Raw genomic sequence first — 23,539 nt, forward strand, 5'->3', positions numbered from 1 at the left:
GCATATTGGACGTGAAGAAGGGAGCAAGTTGCACGTGGGGAAAAAAACGCGCCTGATTTAAATGTCACACCTGAACGCTCACATCCTTTTAATTATGTTTGAAATTATGAACATTGCTCAACATCATGAAAATTAAACCTTATTTTCAATAAGCAATCATGAAAAATATTTGGGGGTGCTTAACTTTTTTCCAGGTGTATATATTAATTCTTCACTATGTGTAGGAGCGGTAGATGGTAGTCCTACCTGAATTTGTGTTAGTGTGTATCTTGAGTAAAACTTTGCAGATTTTAATAATCAGCCCACAAAAAGATAAATGAAAAGAACTTGTGAGGATGACTGTATCTGTGATAATGATGCTTCACGCAGTGTTATAAAAATATTTTCAATTCGCTAAAAATATTTGTTTAATAGGTTAATTGGTTTGCCATTAGGGATAACGGAATAGAACCATATGGTCGTTAGTTGCCATATATTTCTTGATTGATTCAAGAAAATAGCAATTGCCGAGATGGGAATCGAAAAGTCCAAGGTTCGACACATGACACCGCTGAACACGCTTAGTACTTTCATCTGTGAACGTGTTATAAAAGAGACAGACAGTCATGTTATTTGGTTCAATGAACGTATGCTGCTAGCTGGCTGCTGTCCATTCGGTCAGTAGTTTAAAATTCGGATGAAATCTGATGGACCGTAGACGTCTCTGACGTATAATTAGCCCACTTACGCATACAATACCATTCAGTTTTGAAAATTTTTATTCCAATCTTAAGGGGCATATAACTCATTTCATATTCATTCTCTTATAGTGAGCACTAGTATCGTGATCTTAAAATGGAGCGATCTTTTTTTTAAATAACTTATCGCAATGCTTGAATTGATTTCTGTTTGTATTTGACACATTAGAATAGCATTGCAAATATCATGAAGTTTTTGACATACCACTAGAGGATGCTATACAGACTCAGATTACTCAAGTTAGCAAATCTGAAGTTTGTTATTAAATTTAATTACGTCTTTTATTTATTTAGTTATACACTATCAAGACGCCTAAACTGGTTGCATAGATCCTTTTTTTGTTTGTTTGTTTGTTTCGCAAGTTATGCTACGTAGGAAAATATTTTTTAGTTACAATTCCGGTTTATAAGGTCATTTTTATCTTGTAAGTTGCTCTTAGGTGACTCAGCGATAAGTCCGATTGGCTTATAACTCAAAAATTGGGTTTCGATACTCGCGATGAAAAGAACATAGGTAGCCCATTGTGTAGCTTTGCGCTTAACAACAAACAAGTCTTGTCGGTTTTCCTTTACTGACATCTGCATTGGTTGTTTAGAAACCTTAAAATATTTATCCCTGACTTAACGTATATTGTATTAACATGATCCACGTTAAATTTTGCCTGCGTTCAGAAGCTGAGGCAGATTAAATGTCTATTACACATATAGAACTTTGTAATGTTGATAATTAGAAAGTGTATTGAAACTTAAGTTTTACAACTGTTGTTAATACTTAATTTTGAGAACCATCTGGTATGAGATAATCTTAAGAGAATGGGCGCATACGTGATGTTCTTTCCCTAGCCACGACCACGTGGTACTACTATATCGCTTTCATCTTGTGCCGTATCTTTATGTCCCACTTACATCAAACTTCTCTAACACGTTTTTCATGTTGTTGAGACGGGAGGGGGGGGGGGCTATCTTCTATTAAATGATGAACATATTTCACTTCGGTCAAAAGCACCGTCACGCAGTGATATGCGTGTATAGTGATCCTTGTTGTTGTTATTGTAAAAGTTTCATTTATATGCCATTTGCTAAGATTAACTTAGTGAAGTATATATATTATATATTATTACGCCATGTATAAAAATACTACCTTAAACCAACTGATTGACAAAGCTGTGTCTTTTATTTGGCTGTGATTCACGTGTTAAAGAAATCCTGTTAGCCCCTTTCCCATTCCTTCCCTTATTTCTTAGTCTGTGTTGAATGGCAATTGAATAATCATTAATAAAAAACAAAACATGAAAATATCAATTAGAAAATAAGTAATATGTCTCATTACCCGAAATATTAATTTCCTGTGATTATCATTTTATGCATATGTTGCATTTTCTAAAAAACAATAAAGTGCCGAGGAAGACGTTCGACTGTTTGGTGGCTATGTTATGAAAGAGTTATCAGTAAGTGAACTTGTCCATAAAAATTCCTTTAAGGCTATGTGAAGAAAACAAACGTTTTACACACGGTTGTCTTGATGTGCTTGGAATGCGATATAACTTAGTCAACACGAGCAAACGTGACTGGTTTCACCAAGTTTTATGATGGTATATTGAGTTTGAAAGCCACATGTAGTTAATTATATAGATGATAATAGTAAACTAGGTTCAAACATTAATAATCTTCATACGTGGGACAATGAACATTTAACATTTAGACCTAGTATGGCCTGGTTGTTAGGGCGCTTGACTCACAATCCAGACTGGTTGCGAATTCCAATCCCGTCACCGAACATGCTCGTCCTTTCAGCCTTGGGGGTGTTATAATGTGACGGTCAGTCCCACTTTTGCTGCCTGGCGTGGCCTGGTGGTCAGGGCACTGGACTCGCAATCTGTGGGGGTCACGGGCTTGAATCCCATCACCGAACATGTTCACCCCTTTCAGCAATGAGTGCGTTATAATATGACGGTCAATCCCATTATTCGTTGGTAAAGAGTGACCCAAAAGTTGGCGATGGATGGTATTGTCGATCACTTCAAAATTACCCCTCCCCTCCACTAATGGCTCAACCGGTAAGTCTCTGGACTTATGACGCTAAAAATCTGGTTTCGATATCCGTGGTTGGTACAGCACAAACATCTAATTGTGTAGCTTTGCACATAACAAACAAGCGCACATAGCCTTCGGGTAGTTTTGCACGAAATTCAACAAACAAACAAAACTTATAGTGTATAATGCCTTACATAATGAAAAACATTATACAAAATTTGTGCCTTCTTTAGGACTTTTTCCCCTTAGTTTTTGAAATAGTTTTACACGAATTTTATTTGGTACGTAAGGTACAGGCTTTATGAGTAAGTTGATAAAAAAAGAAACTGTCATAAATGCTTATTGGCGTTTTGTAAATATGTTTTTCTTGTAAAGCATTCACTTTCTGTGTAAGTATCAAATTATGCTTATATTAAATTTTCTATGAAATAATCATCGTGTCGATAAAAGCGTCTGGCTTCACCAGTCTGCGTGTTTACTCACTGAACGAGATATTAAATCTGTCATTTACTATATAATATTTTTAGAATTTTTTTGGCAGTAGTCTTCTCATGAAAGTTGACTGCCTGAGAATTGAAATGAGAACTTAAAGCTTTTCATTCTCATTAAGTTCTCCAGAGTCCTTCAGGCTCGGCATGCGGGTTGCGGGTTCGAATCCCTGTCACACCAATTATGCTCGCCCTTTCAGCCGTGGGGGCGTTATAATGTAACCGTCAATCCTACTATTCGTTGGTAAAAGAGTAGTCCAAAAGTTGGCGGTGGGTGGTGATGACTAGCTGCCTTCTTTCTAGTCTTACACTGCCAAATTAGGGACGGCTGGCGCAGATAGTCCTCGTGTAGCGTTGCGCGAAATACAAAAGACAAAACAAAACCGGAGTCCTTCAACTTGAACAGCTGGTGATGATAACGTTTCATATTGGTTCCAGTGCAATCTGTTATATCGTAGTTTTGGCGAGCCTCTGGCATTAAAACATGTATATATATATCGAAAGTTTTTCAACTTGATAATGGTGAAACCTGTATCAAGCTTTACAACAATCTTTTAGAGAAACTCATCCTTTATCGAAAGGTAATTTCCACTTATCATCATGTAAATGATTCTCGTACAGAATTTTGCACTGATGAGGGAACCTGCGTGCAAACAGGGTTGACATTACTCTATCTGCATATGCTAATCTTATGTTGTAGTTGTTATAGCAGAATGAGTTACAGTGAGTAGACTTATCCAGGTTTTTTGAGTTGTTTCATTTCACTTCGTGCTTAGACTGAGAAATGTTAGACATAGTAGCTAATACAATTGTTTTTCTTTTCTTTCTTGGGTTTGACGGATAACATTACTAGTCATGTGGGTTGACCAAGCCTTCTAGGTGTTTATAACTCGCGCTGTTAGAATAGCATGTCTTGGAAACAGCAATCAATATTCTCCTCGACCAGAATGCTATTTATTCAAGATGAGCTGAAACGTCTTGCGGTTTTCCTCGCAGAGTGAGTTATTAAAGCTGTGATTTGCCATATACGATCTTGATACCTAGCTATTTGTTGAGGAAAACTTCGTGTACAGTCACCTTCTATTCAAAGGGGGGGATATATACTAGACTGTTTCTTTCGTTTATTCATTATATAACATTGGTAACAGACAGAGCAAACTGGATTTTAACAAAGAAAAGTATAGAATTTCTGCTCTGGGAACAGTTGCTGATATATGAGCTGCGAAGAATTCGCATCAACATGAACATTTATTCATATTTTGTAGAATTGTAGTAACTTTAGGAGCCAGTTGAGATAATCTGGAAAATATATATATCGTCGAAAATATTGGAAGCACTGTTTCTATGTATTAAAACAAATTATACTAAATATTCTGACGTATTTAACGTTTATTTTCTGTGCTGTAAACTGTTGTAAAAAACACCAAAACCACAAGAAAACGTGTACAAGTCTTCAACCACAGATAATGTATCATTGTTTTCTTAATATTGGTAATTGGTAGTACAAACTCGCTGAATTTAATGGTCAAAAATAATCAAACTTATTAGCAGTGTCGGACCTTCAATAGACTTAAAACGGACAAGGGTCTTCCTTTCTGTTCTTAGTAACCTTGTAAGGAGTACGGAAATACTGGGATGGGCCCCAAGCCAAGACTCTCCTGGTGTTTGCTGCTGTATTTCTTCTTCTTTTATCAAATATAGCTACGTGCTCGACATTAACCTTGAACAGTCAAGTCTTCTTTCATCCGAGTGCTCAACATCTATTTTCCCAACGATTGCTGGGGAAAGTGAGGTTTTTGATGTGGACAGAAAAACGATCAGGTCTGGACAGTGTTATCTTCAGACGTGCGTATACACTATACAACACCGCAGTATACACTCCACAACTGAGAAGTGTGTACTATGGTATAATGTGTGGTAAGGTTGAAGTGGAGAGAGGGGGAGAATCAGAACGTTATATACTTTAAGTTGAGGGAAAGGCGAATTGATCTGACGCTATCAGAAATAAATGTATTATCTACTGTTAAAATAATTAGTAATAAATAAATATTACGAAATCACTGTACGTGTGACTTGTATACGAATGCTTAATCCGATATGTATGAGAATTTGCCTATTATATTGTTTCAGCGCAAAGCTACACAATGGGCCATCTGAGCTCTGTCTACTGCAGGAAATGGAACCCTGGATTTTAGTGTTGTGAGTCAGTAAACTTACCGCGGTAAGTTTTCAAACTTATTACACTAAAAATCGGGGTTCGATACTCGTGGTAGATACAGCACAGAAAGCCCACTGTGTAACTTTATGCTTAACTACAAACAAACTTACCGCTTACCCATAGAGGACATGTATACAAAATAAAATGGTTGCTCTTCAATGTCATTTAAGATAAAAGATAAAAAATGAATTAATGAAAAGGAAATATGACTTATATACTTCAAGAGAACCTTTAGAGAAACAGATATTTTTTTTTGTAAAACTATTCAATCATTTAGTATACTAATATGCATCTTTTAAGTATGTGAATTTTTGAGACAAAATAGTTTTCGAATACACACCTATTTTTTTTTCGTACTGTTATATTTAAAAACGTTTCTAAAATGTAGAGGTTACGAATTAAAAATTGAAATACCATAATAAGTTAAGATTGTCAGAACGTTAGGAGCAAATAAAAAAAAATGATTTAGCTGCTATTGTTTCGAAAGTGGTTAAATTGGGATGTTGAATGAGGTGGCACTCCCTTTTGTGATCCACTTCGATGTTCCAATCAGAACACTAGGAACGCTAATGGCTTGAATCCTTAAGAGGCGGAACGTGAATTAACCATCGTGAATTAACCCTTATTTTCAAGGTACAAGTTTGATTGTAGAAGAGCAACACTATAGATGTTTTATTTATTTTATTTTTAATATTATTATCATCACAGCGTGATGTTAATGAATGTTTTTATTATTATCATCATAGTGACCAGATGGTTAGGGAGCTCGATTCGCAATCTGCGTGTCGCGGGTTCGAATACCCGTCCCAACAAAGATGCTTGTCCTTTCAGACGTGGGGGCGTTATATTGTGACGGTCAATCCCACTATTCGTTGGTAAAAAAGTAGCCCAAGAGTTGGCGGTGGGTGTGATGACTAGCTGCCTTCCCTCTAGTCTTACACTGCTGAATTAGGGACGGCTAGCGCAGATAACCCTCGTGTAGCTTTGCGCGAAATTCGAAACAAACAAACAAACAAACAAACAAATCATTATAGCATGTTGTCGGTGAATTTTATTATTATCATCATCACAGCATGTTGTCAGTGAAATATTAACATAATTGCTGGATCGTTTGTGAGATTAGTTTGATTTTGCTGATTTGTTATGGAATCGTTAGAATAATGCAAACGTATGTTAGATATTGCTGATTTTAAGTACACCTTCGTAAAAGTTTGCTCTATTAGTGTGTGTTTTTTTCAGTTTTAAAAAGCTGCAATAGGCCTTTTATTACGTGCTGCTGCTTTAAGTTCATAAATAGGAAATCATTCAATTGTAGGAAGAGAAAATCGGTTGCGCCTTCTAATATCTCTTATACCTTCTGGTAATCATATGGCTTGAAGTCGCTTCTTTATTGTTATTGATTTGTTTTTAATTACTCACAAATGTATAGTTTTTATTTTCGAGTGGGAAGGTGCAGCACACGGCGTGGGTAACCCATCGTGCAGCTTTGTGCTGAAGCCAACAACAGCATTTGTATCTGTTCTGGGAAGCAGAATTATAACGTAGTTAGCCATGATAAATTATTGGTATATACAAAGTACTTTTTTTTAATATTCGAAAAATAATGATGTTTTTTATTTCGAAGAGTTTCTCCAAAATGAATTTATTTCTAATTAAACTAAAACATGGTTTTATCTAAGCATTAGCCGCATGTTTTATTCTTGTTTGGAAGTTCTTGAGATATATATATAACCACAGTCATGCACATAACAAGCAAACCCGTAAATGTAGTCCCAATCAGACGTCCAGCTTACTATTGAAGCTATTAAAGTAAAACAAAGTATTATTATGTAAGACTATCATCGTCGAAGTTTAAACATGAAATACTCATTCGAAATAGAAACTTAAAATTGCTTATTTTAATTATAAAATATAAATTAAGGTGTTGCTCAAATGTTGCGTAATACTTCTTAACACTTACTTGGTTTAATTTTGTAATGAATATCATCCTTAACGTCTAGTGTGTATAGCCGTCTTTCATTTGAATTATTTGGCGCCACAAGCTCAGAATAATAATAATTATTTATGCAAGCTTGGTATTTATTTAACATATCAGAAATGGTACCAACTAATAGAATTGTTAATGAGTTACTGAACACTTGTGTGCGTGGATGTTCGTGATAAATAGGATTGTACGTTTGGTATTAAGTATATCGTGCACTAACAAAAATGTGTTTAAAAGTTTCTCAAAAACAATGAAAAAATGCAAAATCTGTTATCGTTTTTCAAAATATGGATTGTAATCTGTGTGAATCTTTTTGTTTTGTTCACGATCATGAGATTTAATTTTGTTCTTCTGTACATAGTTTTTTCGATATCTAATAAATAAATAAAACAAAAAATCACTAAAAGGAGGCTAAAAATGATGTACATATACGTACACGCATGTTATGAAACCTCTGCGCATGCGCAATGAAACTATATCCAGTTTTCAGCAAGTTGGTTGTTTTCCAAAACTTAACGAAGAATAAGTTTTTTTTTCTAATGCTGATTAATATCAGTTCCGGGAAATTCAACTGGTGCTTATTATTGGGCTTGATAATATGAGGTTAGAGTCAAAAAATGAATAAAATATTAATTGATACTTGTTTGAAAACGTATTTTCATTTGGGAGATGAAAAGGTGCAAAACATTATTTGGAATATTATGCATTTGTAAATCCTATATTTTCTGGAATCTATGCAGAATATGTGATATTTTCTGTAGGCGTACGTGTCGAATCAAATAGCATTGCTTCACAGATCTCACAATAATATGACAACTTTCTCTCTAAAAATGCGCATAGGGGAGAATCACTCGTACTTGGTTCTAAGCAACACCTTGATAAATCCCATATTTTGTGCGCGTTGCATCAAAATTATATATTAGTTTGTATATTCTCGAATTTCTTACAAAATTTTAAAACGTTAGAAAGGGTTGATTTGTTGAGACTCTGTGCGATTGATGTTAATACACGTTCCTTTAGAGGATAAAAGGTTATAATAGGTATATAGATATTGTCAGTTTATTTGTTACTTTGTAGTTAAGCAAAAAAACTACACAATGGGCCATCTGTGCTATGCCAACCATGGGTATCGAAACCTGGTTTCTAGCGTTGTGCAGACATACCACTGTGCCACTGAGGGGGGGGGGGGCGAATTATTGTGAACAACCAGCGAGAGAAACTATATTTTGTTGATGTATACATATATATATATATACATACACACACACAGTTATGATAAATATAGTTTGTATATATGAATATAGTGGTTGTACAATCCCATCTCAAATGATGTATGCTATCGTTATATTCTTTTATGAGCACTATGCCTGAAGCTTTTCCTGTCTTTCGTGCTTTAGAATAGATTTCCTGTGATCGAAAATGCTCTGTAAAGTAACGTCACACGTGAATAGAACCGCTTGCGTCACACCTATAAAAATATATCATTGAATTAGCAAAAGCTGAAGACTTACAGTTAGTCTATTCAGTTTAACTGAAGCGAACAGTACTTTCGCGTGATTAAAATTAAAATGCTTATAGCGGCGTGAGAAACACTATGTGATTTCGAATTTTCGTTTGCTGTTTGAAGGTTATTTCTAGACTGACATTACTTATAGACATGTTACATTTTACACGGATGTTTGCTAGTTAACTTATATTAAAAATACATTTCTGTGGTTGTAGTCAGCGTTATATTAAAGAGTTTAATCATTGAGAAAATGTATGTTACAAGTCGTTTACTTATCACACATGCACAGTACTTCAATTTATTTAGTTTTATGAAATAAAATTTCTTATTACCTATTTCTCAGCCAGTAGCTAGAGATTCTCTGAAGTACTATTCCCTTTGGGACTTCAAGTTTGAATCACCACAATGTGACAGAAAATATTTTTAAGCACTTGACTTTTAACTCTATGTACAAGTTAATGTGTATCTTGCAGTTACTAGTATAAGTAGTTTCGATACTTGTGGTGAGTACAGCACAGAAAGCTCATTATGTAGTTTTGCCCTTAACTACAAACAAGAACAAAAACTTAAGTGTGTCATGTAGTGACTGGTATAAGTAGTTTCAACTACATCATCAAGCAGTGACTGGTATAAGTAATTTCAGCTATGTTTGGTCGTGACTGGTTTAAATAGTTTTAGTTGTGTCATCATGCAGTGATTGGTTTAAATAGTTTCAAGTGTGTCATCATGTAGTGACTGGTATTAAGAAGTTTCAACTGTGTCATCATGCAGTGACTTATGAGTAGTTTCAGCTGTGTCATGCAGTGACTGGTATAAATAGTTTCAGCTGTGTTTCGTAGTGACTGGAGTAAATAGTTTCAACTGTGTTATCATGGAGTGACTGGTATCAGTAGTTTTAACTGTGTTATCATGTAGTGATTGGAATAAATAGCTTCAAATGCGTCATCAAGCAGTGACTTGTATAAGTAGTTTCAACTGTGTCGTCATGCAGTGATGGATTTAAATAGTTTTAGTTGTGTCATCATGTAGTGACTGGTATAAGAAGTTTCAACTGTGTCATCATGCAGTGACTTATGAGTAGTTTCAGCTGTGTCATGCATGTAGTGACTGGTATAAGTAGTTTCAACTACATCATCAAGCAGTGACTGATATAAGTAGTTTCAGCTGTGTTTGGTAGTGACTGGTTTAAATAGTTTTAGTTGTGTCATCATGCAGTGACCGGATTAAATAGTTTCAACTGTGTTATCATGGAGTGACTGGTTTAAATAGTTTTCGTTGTCATCATGCAGTGAATGGATAAAATAGTTTCAATTGTGTTATCATGGAGTGACTGGTATAAGTAGTCACAACTGTGCCACGTAGTGACTGGTATAAGTAGCTTCAACTGTGTCATCATGTAGTGATTGGAATAAATAGTTTCAAATGCGTCATCAAGCAGTGACTGGTATAAGTAGTTTCAGTTGTGTCATCATGCAGTGACTGGTATAAGAAGTTTCAACTGTGTCATCATGCAGTGACTTTTATAAGTAGTCTCAACTGTGCCACGTAGTGACTGGTATAAGTAGTTTCAACTATGTAATCATGTAGTGATTGGAATAAATAGCTTCATGTGGGTCATCAAACAGTGACTGGTATAAGTAGTTTCAACTGTGTTATACATAATGCAATGACTTTTATAAGTAGTTTCAGCGGTTTTTGGTGGTGACTGGTTTAATTAGTTTTAGTTGTGTCATCATGCAGTGACTGGATTAAATAGTTTCAACTGTGTTATCATGGAGTGACTGGTTTAAGTAGTCTCAACTATGCCACGTGGTGTCTGGTATAAGTAGTTTCAACTGCGTCATCAAGCAGTAATTATTATAAATATTTTCAGCTGTGTCATGTAGTGACTGGTATGAGTAGTTTCAGCTGTATTTTGTAGTGACTGGTTTAAGTAGTTTTAGTTGTGTCATCATGCAGTGACTGGATTAAGTAGTCTCAACTGTGTCATCATAGAGTGACTGGTTTAAGTAGTCTCAACTGTGTCATCATGGAGTGACTGGTTTAAGTAGTCTCAACTGTGTTATCATGGAGTGACTGGCATAAATAGTTTCAACTATTTAATCATGCAATGGCTGGCATAATTTGTTTCAACTGTTTCATCATGCAGTGACTGGCATAAGTAGTTTCAGCTTTGTCATCATGCGGTGTTTGGCATAAGTAGTTTGAACTGTGGACTTTACCACTCAGAAAGCATGATGAGTTTTGAGCGAAATGCCTCGTGAATAACAGCTCACAACACGCACAAGTATAGTTTGTATGATTTCATGCGCACTTCTTACTAATAATCTGCTCGGCCAAGAAAATTTGACGTTCATTTAAGCGATCTCGTGTTTATTTCTAAACGTGTTCAGGATTTGATGAAGTATATGTATTACACGTCATCAGAGAAATGTGGGGAGAGGGGGTGGTACAAGGCACCGACCTGCGTAAGTGTATAAAAAAAATATCTTAATAGTGGCATAAATAATTTGTAATATAATTTTTGTAGGCATCCAAAGCTGTGGAATTAATTTGCTAAATGTTATCACCTGCCGAAACCGGTGTGGAGTTTGAAAGTCGGTATTTATAGTATAGGCTCTGTTTCTTGTGTTGATTCTTTTTTGACTGCATTTGCTTAGAGCTAGTTGGAGTATGTGACGTTTCTTCCGCCTTAGCACTGAGGCCTTCCCAGACTTAAATCCCAAGCAAGTACAGTCCATAGAAAATGTTTTGTTAGTAGGATCGGTTAATACCCACACTATCCATAAAATCTAGTCTTCTTTCAGAATGGAAGAAACAAATGCAGATGTTGTGTTCATTGTATATCGGGATTTATATAGGTTGAGTAGTGAATTACAATGGCTGCTCTTTAGTTTGAATCCCCCGGTAAGTCGACAACTGTAAGATAATGGTAAGTCTACGGACTCACAATGCTAAAAATCAGGGGTTTGGATCCCCTCGGTGGACCCAGCCGATAGCCCGATGTGGCGTAGCTATAAAACACTCACACACTGTAGGTTTAAAATACACGCACAACGTGTTTATTTCATATATTTTAATGTCTGTCATTTTTTGGAATTGTAAGTTTTACTTTTTGCAATTCCAAACCTATCCATGTACGAAGTTGTGAATGATAGAAATTAATTACGAACCAGCGACCACGCAGACTTGTGGCGTAAAAAATAGTTCATTTGTTTATAAATCTAAAAGGGACCTAGGAAATCAATATTTTGTATTATTTTGTACTATTGGAATTTACCATTCAACTTCATTAACCGTAGGTATAAGTATTTTTCATCAGACAATATCGTAATATTAATTATCGAGTTAGGAATGCATTAATATAGCCAATAGAATTGTTCAAAAAATAATGATATATCGTTTAGATAATTTGTCATCCCTGTTGCAATTCATGAATGAATGAATAACTAAACGTCAGTTTAATATTAGTTTTAAACATATCTATGAGTTACACTTCTAAAGCCCCCCAGTGGATCAGCGGCATGTGTGCGGACTTGTACCGCTAGAAACCGGGTTTCGATACCCGTGGTGGGCAGAGTATAGGTAGCCCTTTGCTTAATAGCAAACAACAACAACTACACTTTTAAAACTATGGAAATAAAATCTACTCTGCAAAACTAGTTCTTAATAATTTGATAATTGATACGTAAACTTGAAAACAGTGTAGGTGCAGAATTAAGAAAAAATGTTGAAAATTGAGTGTTTCATAAATTGTGTTAACATTCTTTTGGTAATGGAAAAGTGATGGTGTGTTTAAGTTATTCGCTCCTGTACCATAATATTTATCAAGTTGTCTGAATTACCTCGTGCAATAACATTTATGTTTATTGTGGCAACTATATTTAGCATTTGTTTGAAATCAGATGTAGTCAAAGCCAGAAATAGGATATTGCCAAACAGGTGAGAAGGCATGTGTTTTATTCTTAGTTTCAAGAAGTTCAAGCTTATAAACAAATCCTCATTTGTTATACTTAAGGAAAGAAAAAATAAGGAATGACGTGTGTGCTTTTTTAGTCGAGAAAGCATACAATATCTCGAACAGTAACCTTCACCTTGGTCGCTGTGACCGCACATTGCAGTGAAACAGCTATTGTGCTTCTCCACCCGCGGGCAGCCTGCCAGTATCTAGTGGTAGATTATGTGGTGATTGTGAAGCTGTGCTAGCCTGCTTGGCGACGTTTATAACGTTTACACTAACGTTACGTCCAAGCTAAAATTGGTGCGAACGAGCACAAGGGCCTAGAAAGCAGCACCGGTTGGTCGAATAAGTGCGCGTGCTCAAGACGCTTTCTATGCAGTCGCTCTGTCGATATGCCCAGTCTCTCATGGCGATGCAAGAGATTGCTGAGATAGCATTTTAGGCCCATAAAAATGAAGCACCCCCACCCGCATAGGGAAGAAGGAAATATACTTAGAATACCTGTGTTTGTCTCAGTCCAGACATTGGCCCTGGTGGCCACAGCAATCCGTCCGTTCTTATAACTACATAGGCTGACGTATAGCAGGTCTTGACGTCAGATATGTGTGAGTTATGATTTTTGTTTTCATTCTTCAGAAATACATGTTAGTGTATAACGTTTGTATAATGGAAATTATCTTGTATATACGTTTTTGCCCGTAGGGTTATGTATGTACTATAATCTGTCATCCTGTTATGTGTGTAGGATAAAAGTGAAGAGGAATGTAAGTGTACATATTACGCTTTACGAGATATGTGAAGTTGCGTTTTCTTGTATATTCGTTTATTTGTAAATTTTTTAACTAAGTAGCATTGACAGTATTTGAATACTGAAATCCTAAAGTATCGCTAGCTGACACGTGCTCAGTTCATTCCTCTTCTCCCCTAAGAGCGTGCTAATATTAGAAGTTTTAAACATTTGCGTATGGATATATATTTGTGTCTGTGACTTTATTACGTTTAAAAATTGTTTTGCTGTTTTTTTTTTGTTTTTTTTTTTTTTTTGCTGACTGACTGCACAAAATGTGCTGTGGATCTTTTTTCTGGTGTTACTACTCTCCTGTGGTATCTATATACAATATAGTGCACGCTTTTTTGGCCGGATGATATCTAAACAATAAACTGATGGATTTTGCTCTTTAACAGTTTAAGTTAAGATTAGGGAGTTGTGGTGTAGTGTTTTGCTTCATAGACTAATCTGAAAGGCTAAACGAAAGATTGAGTGCCAACTTATTATGCATAGGCATAAACCATTATGAATAATGATTAAGATGTGCCATCTATCTTCACCGTTTCTAAGTGTTTTGCGGTAATGGATGTAAAGCTTAGGTTAACAAACGAGACAGGAATTATGAAGTTTATACCTTCTGAAACATTTGTATGTGACTGATTGACCATGCAACATTGTCAGAGAATGTTTTATCAGTAATATATGCACAAGATGTTTAGTTTCCGTAAACAACTCTGTAAATTGAGATGTGATAAGAAAGTTTAACATTTGCAACACACTTTTAGGCCTCATTAAGGATTTATTTATTTATTTTGCTAGATACGCGTTAGGATGTGTATAGATAATCACTTTGACTCCTCATGCACGCCATCTACGAGTAAAGTATTATACCAGTCTGGCATATACTAATCGATATAATCATTAACGTTCTCTTATAACACCTTGTGATTATGTTAAGTGCAACATTATTTGCTGTTTATATGTGCTGAAATCAGTACTTAAATGATAAGTGGTGCGTAAAAAAAGCCTGCAACGAACAAGCTCGAAATATAAAAGCACTTCGAACTGTGTTAGTGAATTAGGTTACGAAGTACTTAAATCGCAGGGTTATAAAATATATTTATTTCACTACGAATAACCGTAGAATCTGATTAAGTTATTCGTTAGCTGTCTATTAAAAAGCAAGGAAATAAAATGTATTTACTTCCCTATGAGTAACTGTGAAATACATGTAAATTGCAAAACAATATAAATGCTCTTTTCTGATACAGCTGTTCCTGCGAATTACCAGTGAAACCGGTAGGTCTACGAACTTACAATTCTAAAATCCGGGGTTCGATTCCCCGTAGTTGACACAGCCTCTAAAACAAACAAAACATTCTAATATGTATTGAACCTAAGTCTTCATAGCCATCATGCTTACTGCCAAATTTTAATTTGTTATAAACGTTCATGTGTAAAAATAACATTATTATGGAAGTTATTCTTTGCTTTTTTGCTTGAAAATAAAATAAAGTCGCACCAAAGACTTGTAATATAAAGGTCACGTCGTTGTTGATATTCTCTCTGGTACGACGCTATATCTACTTAATGCACGCATTAATGTCGGCATCATTGTAAATATTTGTTTTCAATTTTTCTGTGTTAACTTTGTTAAGTATACGTGTTATTTGTTTATTTTGTACAATATTTAAATTGAAGTATAATGTATTTTCAGGAATAATATAAATACAGATTAGAAAGAGATTGCCAACATAATAACTCTGATAGTATATTTCTTCTTTTCAGTATACAAATGTTATATATACTAACGAGATAGTTGTGTCGCATTTTTTATCTATAAGTTCTTATAACTTAAATTTTAAAGCAACCAAAGATTTCCGAATAGCGTTAGCTTTCTAGTCACCATCAAGATCGTTTTGATTTCGAAATTTTGAGTTTCATCAAGTAGATTAAAACATGCACCAGCATGTATGAACCTATACTGATGTGTTGTCACGAAATCTTAACGATGATGATGGGATGTATGTCTATTACTACAGTTTCAACGAAACTGTAAGTTAACGCTATGAAGCTCAGTTGCTTGATTTTATGGTTTTTGAAGAATGGGTTTCGCGCAGAGACAAAAGTATAAACATGTGCATGTGAATATTTGAAACAACTCCGGTTGATAATATACGTTCCTCATTAGTTAAAACAGTTGATTCACGCACAACATGCAAAGCAAACAGTCGAATAGAAAGTTGCCAAGAAATTCTAGCTGTTTTTTTCAGTTTGAAATTTAATCTTTTTTTGTTTTATTCGAGAACTTCCTGTATTTTCTGAGGAAAGAGTGAATACACGATTTAATACCTTTAAGACGAGATCGATAAACGCTCTAAATGTTAGAACTTATAGAAAATTTTAGAAATAAAATTCAAAATATGAAAAATATTATAATCGAGGGATTGAATGCTTTTTTTTGGGGGGGGGAGGGAGAATATAGTGTTCGTGAACAGATCGCATCTTTTCGTTATCCTTACAGATTAGTTGAAACCTTAAGTACAGTTTTCTTTATTTCTCTGTTTATGTACATCTGCTGAACTAACTCTATCGACTCTGATAGGCTTGGCATTGTACATGTTTAGAGCATTCTTTAGCAAGCTATGGTCACGGGATCGAAACCCATCGCCAAACATGCTCGCCCTTTTAGCCGTGGAGGCGTTATAATGTGACAGTCGGTCGCACCATTAGTTTGTAAAGAGTAGCCCAGGAGTTGGTGGTGAGTGGTGTTAACTAACTGCCTTCCCTCTAGTTTTATCACTTCAAAGTTAGGAACAGCTAGCGCGAAATTCAACAAACAAACAAATAATTATGTTAATATTTTAGACGACTTGATTTAAAAACAGATATACCAATGAATAGCTATGTAAAAAATGCTAACAAATTAAAACTCCCTGTCAAAAAATAAACAATCTGTTAGTCAAATTCTCGATCTTTTAACATAGTATTGTTGTAGTTATAAGAACTGTATTTATTTACATGTACAATTTTATGAATTGTACATGTACGCGGAATTTTCGCAAGCCGTACGACGTATTCGGCACACTCACATTCAACTGCCGGAGGCGGATCGTACCCTATACGGCGAATCAATAGTTAATGGGTTAATACATATTTTTGGTGTGTGCATTTTTACGTGCCAAGAGATGTCTCTGACAAAAGATTTAATATACTTGTGTCCATGATTCGCTTTGAATGCAAGATTTAAAATCATAAGGTACATAAATAAAGATATATCTTTCTTGAAACCCATCTAAACCCATACAGATACGGTTTAGTTGACGGGATATTCACTTTAAGGTTGATTAATATGTTACCACTTGAGAGTTCTTCGCAGGGCAATTTATTTTTTTAAAAAGTGGGGGGGGGGAATCCGTGTATCACTTTGGTGATTCGTCATCACTTGTAACTATTTGCTTACGAATGTAAAAAGTTTTATCAGAGAATGCCAGAAACAAAAATAGCCATAGATTCGCGAACATCTGTTGCATGTTTACTAGGCTGCTTATCAAAACTCTGGATATAATGATAGGAATAGACTGGCTGTGATTGGTTGGATATGTATCTTCGTTATTAGTAAGTTTCCTCCAGAAGCTTGTTACAAAGTCACTGAAGATTGATATTTTTCAACCGTTTAGTATTTCTTTTGTACTGAGGCATGGAAGTATGGGCTTGTTCTCTGAATTTTTAGATGTTTTGTTTGTGTTTGTGTGTGTGTGTGTGTATATATATATATATATATATATATTGAAACTTAAACGAAACAAACATTTATTTCCAATTAAAAGTCTGTAGTTCAAGATCATATCCGTGATATAAATCGTGGTTATACAGCAAGTAGGCGTTGAACATGGCATTCTATTTGGCAAATAGCCAAAACTGTCTCATGGGCACACATGACAAACACCGTTAGCTAACCCAAGTGTGTTTAATATAACAAAATGGAAAGGTACGATGACTTCAAATCAAATACTGAGGGATAAAATTAGTGTTTCATTTAACTGATGGGTCTTGATTTACGTTTGTTCAGGAAAATAAATAATTTTATCTGTGCTTTGATTGTTCGCGCAGAGCCGTACGAGGGCTAGCTGCGATAGCTTTCTATGATTTTGAAATTACTGACTGGACGGAAGTTGCTAGACAACAGCATCCACCGCCAACTCGTGTGTTAAAGCATCCACTCTCCTTGGGCCTGGCATGGCGTGATGATTGGAGCACTCAAACTTTTTACCGGGATTGAAACCTGTCACCGAACACGCTCTTTCTTTCAGCAGAGGGAGCGATATAATATAACGACCAATCCCATTTTTCGTTGCTAAAGAGTATCCCAGGAGTCGACGACAGTGGTGTTGACAACCTACCTTCCTTCTAGTCTTTCACTTTAAAATTAGAGATGGTTATTGCAGATAGCCTCAAGGTTTTGCGCGAAACTCGACAAACAAAAAATCCACGGCCACAAAGTGCGACAACGGGATGCGAACCAAAGACCCTCGTATTCATAGTCCAAGCTAACCACTAGGCCATCCTTTTATGTCGTTTTAATTTGTATTCTTTATAGTGACGACAGATTATTTGTTGAGATCTAATTTTTAATCAAAGTTTCAAGAGCTTTAGGTCAGAAGATGTAGAAGCATATTTAAATATAGTTATTCATCACTGTGTAAAATAGTGCTTCTTTAAACAAGTCGCATTCAAGAACGACATCATTTTGAAAAAGTAAACATAACACTAAAAGAACAGACGGGGACATAATTTTTAAATTTAACTTTCTCTAACACAAAATCGTAAAATTGTGTAGTATGTTATAACATACATTGCGACTTTGCACACGAAAGTCGAATTTTCTGTTTTTTAATGTTCTTTATAACATCTTTCTGTTCAAATGTTTTCCATTTATATAACGTACCTTGGGATCCGAATCATTCCTAGACCCTTTGTTTATTAAAATATATTTTTTTGTAATATGTCTTGCTCTCCGAGTAAGTCTCAGGTGCCCTTTTTTTTCGTTAAAGTATATTTTCTGTGTAGCATGTTTTGGGATTCGAGTCGGCCGTAGGCAACTTTGTTAAAATATGTTTTCTGTGTAACACGTCTTTGGAATTGAGTCAGTCCATGGCCACCTCGATATTGAAGGCATTAGTCAGTCTCAGGCGCCTTTGTTTGTTAAAATGTTTTCTCTGTATCATATCTTAGGATCAGAGTCAGCTTTAGGTGCCTATATTTGTTAAAATATATTTTCTGTGTAGCATATCTTTGGGATTCGAGTCGGCTTCAGGCGCCTTTATTAAAATATGTTTTCTGTGTAGTGTATGTTTGGATGCGAGTCGGCCTTAGGCGTCTTTGCTTGTTACAGTATGATTACTGTGTAACATGTCTTGGGATCGAGATCTGAGTCAGCGTTCTCAAACTTTTGTGGGTAAAGCCGTACCTTACCAGAGATGTACACACACACACACACAAACATGACATATGAAGTGAAGCATTTTTTCATACTGTCCAAATCTGTCCATTTTGCGTACTATAAAATTGTGCAATATGGCGCGAGAAGAGTGCAGTTCAATTCAAAGTCCTCTCTAATTGGTTACCGCCTTTATAAGTGTCGTTTTAGAGTTTTAAATATAAAAAAAACGTTATAAAAATATATTTAAACCTATAAATGCTAACTGTGTAGTTCAATATCTGTAAAAACTTTAATTTAAATGTTGAAAACAATAACACAACAACTCCATATTATTTGAATGCTGCCCCCCCCCCCTAAGAGAGTTAGGCTCACACTCTCCTTATCTTGCGGAGAATGCCTTAGTCACCTGGTGGTTGAAAACCCCTGGTCTAATCCATCAAAATCATTCATTTATAAAACTAAGCTCCACCATCCGCAGTTATCCTTTTGTGATAAAACAGGAAACAGCCATCCTAGGCTAACTGATTTTTTAAAATTGAAATAGACGCGTGCGTCGCCAGGTTGTGTCGTTTATATAACTTTACATATAAAGGAACACCATCGCCATATTTCCGAATGAAAAAAATTCCTTTTAATTTCAACAGCTAGACTGAATATAAAGAACAAATCGCACACTCACATTATAAGTAGATAAATCTAGGACACAAGCTACAGGTTATAAATGTGTTCTGGTGAAAAGTATATTTACGGAAGTACAGGGATACAACGATAGGATGTCACCTGTATTATAAAGGCTAACGTGTTAAACTAACGTATAATTAAAAATTAAGAGCAAACGCTAGTATTAGCATAATTTCATTTTCCAGTTTGCAGTTATGTACTATAAGTTTTCGGAATTAATGATTTTAATTTTCAAATGAGTAGTTTTTTTGTTAATTAATGATTTTGATTTTCAAATGAGCAGATTTTTTTGTTAATTAAAGATTTTAATTTTCAAATGAATCATGTTTTTTGTGTTTTTGTTGTTAATACGAAACAGTACACCCTTAAGTTCTGATAAATTGCTAACAAGCTTTCTACATCGGGATAATTTCCCCGAAAGGAGGTTCGAAGGCTGCCTGTAGGGACCATCTGTTTTAACCACTCGCACCACAATACAGTAGTATGTTGTCTGTCAGTCAGACAGTCGACACTAAAATGACGTAACATAAAGGAGCTTAACGTTGCAACTTGTACTGTCGTGACATCAGTAAAACGTGCGCATGCCATGAATCTAAGAATAATTATGCACTCTGTAGGCTGCACTTTACAACAAAGCATATGACATATGAACTTCAAAAGCAAGAAATAAAAATGTTTGTTACTCTTAATTTTGGTTTTATTTACTCTTGAAACAGAACACTTTTGAGGACCCTGCGGGAGTACATCTAGTTCTAAGTTATGTTTCCTGATAGAGTATCTTAACTTTGCCATTGAAAATGTTACTCGATTGTGTAACGTAATTCTTAAAGCTGGATTGCGGACTTTTGAGTATTATTGGCTCATTGTCTTCAGTAGTCGTTTCCATTTACATTTTCGTGTTTCAGTTAATGCAACTGTTTTCTTGCAGATAGCTGCAAACGGTGGTTAGTAGTTTAGATGCAGGCTGTGGCATTCACATCTGCTCGTTACTTTACTTTTAAATTTAATCCATTTGTGTAGTTTGGAAACAAATATCATGCTTTAGTAAGTGTATCCTTGCCGTTCTGTGCACCTGTATATAATCCTCAGAAATATACTAGTACTCACTCTCTAGCTTGTACCTTAGTTTAATTTGTTTGTTTTGTGTTTAGACGCCTCTTATTTGTAGACTTCTTGTTTAAATCAAATTATAAATTAAAAACAACCGTGGAATGCCATTAAGAGCTCTACCCCCCCCCCACTGTTTTGCATTAGCCTATCAAATTATAAAGTTTATGAATGATAAAGTTTAAGTATCTTACACACACTTAACCTTCTCACCCCCCAAAGCGTTATTAGTATCTATCAGTCCAAAATACATTTACCTATTTAATTTAGAGGTGTCCCAAAAAATGCTTCAAGATTATTTATTAAGACAGCTGAAATGAGATAAAAGTTAAAAACAGTAACAGCGCGACTTTTCACCAGGTGTATACTGTGGCATCATGTCTATTTTATCAGATTTGGCAAGATGAATGGTGTGGAATGGGGAACACAACACTTTTCCAATATTTGTAATACACTAGTAGTTTCATCTTTGGTTCTAAATGTAATGTTATTCCTGTCACACCTATTTTAATCTTCGTGCTGTTGTTTAATGTCCACACGGGAAATACAAGTAAAGGACTTGCAGCTTGGAATGTACTACTTATAGAAGTCTCAGTACGAAAATTTGTTTCTCTCTCTCTCTCTCTCTCTCTCTCTCTATATATATATGCACCTGTATTTCGAGAAACAAAATATTCTACGGGTATCAGATAAAACTTTTAATAAACCATTTACGATGATATTCAGTTTACCCGGCAGTAAAATCAGTTTCATAAAATGTAATATATTATTTTATATAGTCCATCCCCTCCCCCATTGGCTTAGCAGAACGTCCAACGGCTCACACCGCTAAAAACCGGGTTTGAATATACGTGGTGGGCAGAACATAGATAGCCCATTACGTAGCTTTGCGCTTAGCAACAATAACTTTTTGTGTCGAAAGTGTTTTGGTGTTATTTGAAACCTGTATTGAAAATACTTTGTACTTTCATAGGCTAATTGAAGTGTACTTCATTTGATAGGAGTTTAACGCATACGTCCTGTTCTAATCATATGTATTTTATTTAACTACAGTTGTTTTTATGAACACGCCTATATTAAGCCCTGTTTTTATCCTTATCGAAACTTTACAAGTTGTTTTGAATCCGTGTGTTATTTCGTATTGAAATAAGTCGGTCTAAACTTGTATTAAACTTATGAGGTTGACTGTTTATATTTTGAAATATTTAATATAAACTTTACACTGTTAAAGGAAGGTTTCTATTAAGCCATCAAGGCCAGCTACATTCTTCATGACGTTTTTTCATCTGTGTTAACTTTAGTTTTGCTTCCTGTCCTAGGTGGAATGAGAGGTGCTTAGGTAGGTTTTTGCTTTAACGCCCAAAACTTAGAAACAGAACAAAACTTAAGGCGTTGCTTTTTACAGCTAATTACAAAGGTTAAAATTATGCAAATTTTCTAGTTTCACCTCATTGTCAGTTGGCAAATGTTCAATTCCCTTGTTATAGATATGAACGCGCGATAACAGAGGGGTAGATAAATTTTGAATAACTTCGTCTAATAAACAAAACAACAAAATCTACTTCCTTCTACTATGTAGTTGTATAGTGCTAATTTCAAAATAACTGTGTTGTTACGTAAGTGGTATAAGTAGTAGTAAAAGTTTAGTGTCAATGATGATATTTTTTAAAAATACATATAGATATATATTTACAATATATTTTTGTAATGATACAAGTTTCTTATGTACAGTTAATAAACCAATATCACATGTGAACTACCAAAAGTTTTGAGAATATATATAGAATATTATAAAATGTTTTTATTGTGTATATTCAAAGTGTTAAGTGTCATCATTTCTTACACTGTAAAGCTTTAAAAATGTCAGATATAAACCAAAACATTGAGCTATATGTATATTTAACATATATAAAAACCTGTGTGCGTTTCACTTCACGCTTGATTTCTCGAAATAGGAAGAGTCATAAAAGCCAAAATGCATTTATCCAGATAGAAACCTTATAAGTGTAGTGAGTGTTAAGATCACCTAGCGTAGAGCGTAAAATTTATCATGGAAGTAAAAATATTGATACAATTTTAAACTTAAATCGTTTCTGAATTTAGCTATTTTCTGTTATTATCACCAACGTTTTTAATAATAAGAAAAACATCTTTAATCAACGGAGACTCTAAATTAAGAAATCAACAAATGTTTTTTCAGTTTTGTTGTCTGTACATTTCAGTTTATAGTTTCAGTACATAGTCTAACAACAATATTAGGTTATACTTTTGTTACTGAACAACATGACATAAAATTCATTGTTGAAACGTTGTGTTACCAAAAACATATTACATATGTACATATCTACATATTAGTTCCTAATCCAACTGATTTTTACTAATAATTATTTTATGAATGATCTTATTTTTGATTGGCTCACAAAGGAATTTACCGACGTGTGACTGCTTCTTTGTTGATCAAGCTTGATTTTGCAAAACTTATTTATGTCAGTGAACTGTGAAATGGGGTGTTAGGGGTATGGGATGGGGGTGATAGTACTTTTCCCGTCATTCTTGACGAGCTATATGCTAATATATATATATATATATATATATATATATATATATATA

General features: G+C 34.9%; 1 protein-coding gene across 3 annotated transcripts in view; it reads left to right on the plus strand.

Annotated features, from left to right (window-relative positions):
* Positions 1 to 23,539, plus strand: part of LOC106458758 (protein FAM117B-like) — a 215,150-nt gene that overhangs the window by 120,735 nt on the left and 70,876 nt on the right. Inside the window, exon 1 of one of the 3 annotated variants that reach the window (XM_013918307.2) lies at positions 13,288 to 13,534. The exons of the other annotated variants lie outside the window; for them this stretch is intronic. Within the exon in view, the coding sequence (XP_013773761.1) occupies positions 13,531 to 13,534 (4 nt within the window). The 5' untranslated portion in view covers positions 13,288 to 13,530. Of the gene's footprint in view, positions 1 to 13,287; positions 13,535 to 23,539 lie in introns of those variants that run through there. 3 annotated transcript variants of the gene reach the window in all.

This window comes from Limulus polyphemus, unplaced genomic scaffold, assembly GCF_000517525.1.
Source record: "Limulus polyphemus unplaced genomic scaffold, Limulus_polyphemus-2.1.2 Scaffold510, whole genome shotgun sequence".
Taxonomy (NCBI): Eukaryota; Metazoa; Arthropoda; class Merostomata; order Xiphosura; family Limulidae; genus Limulus; species Limulus polyphemus.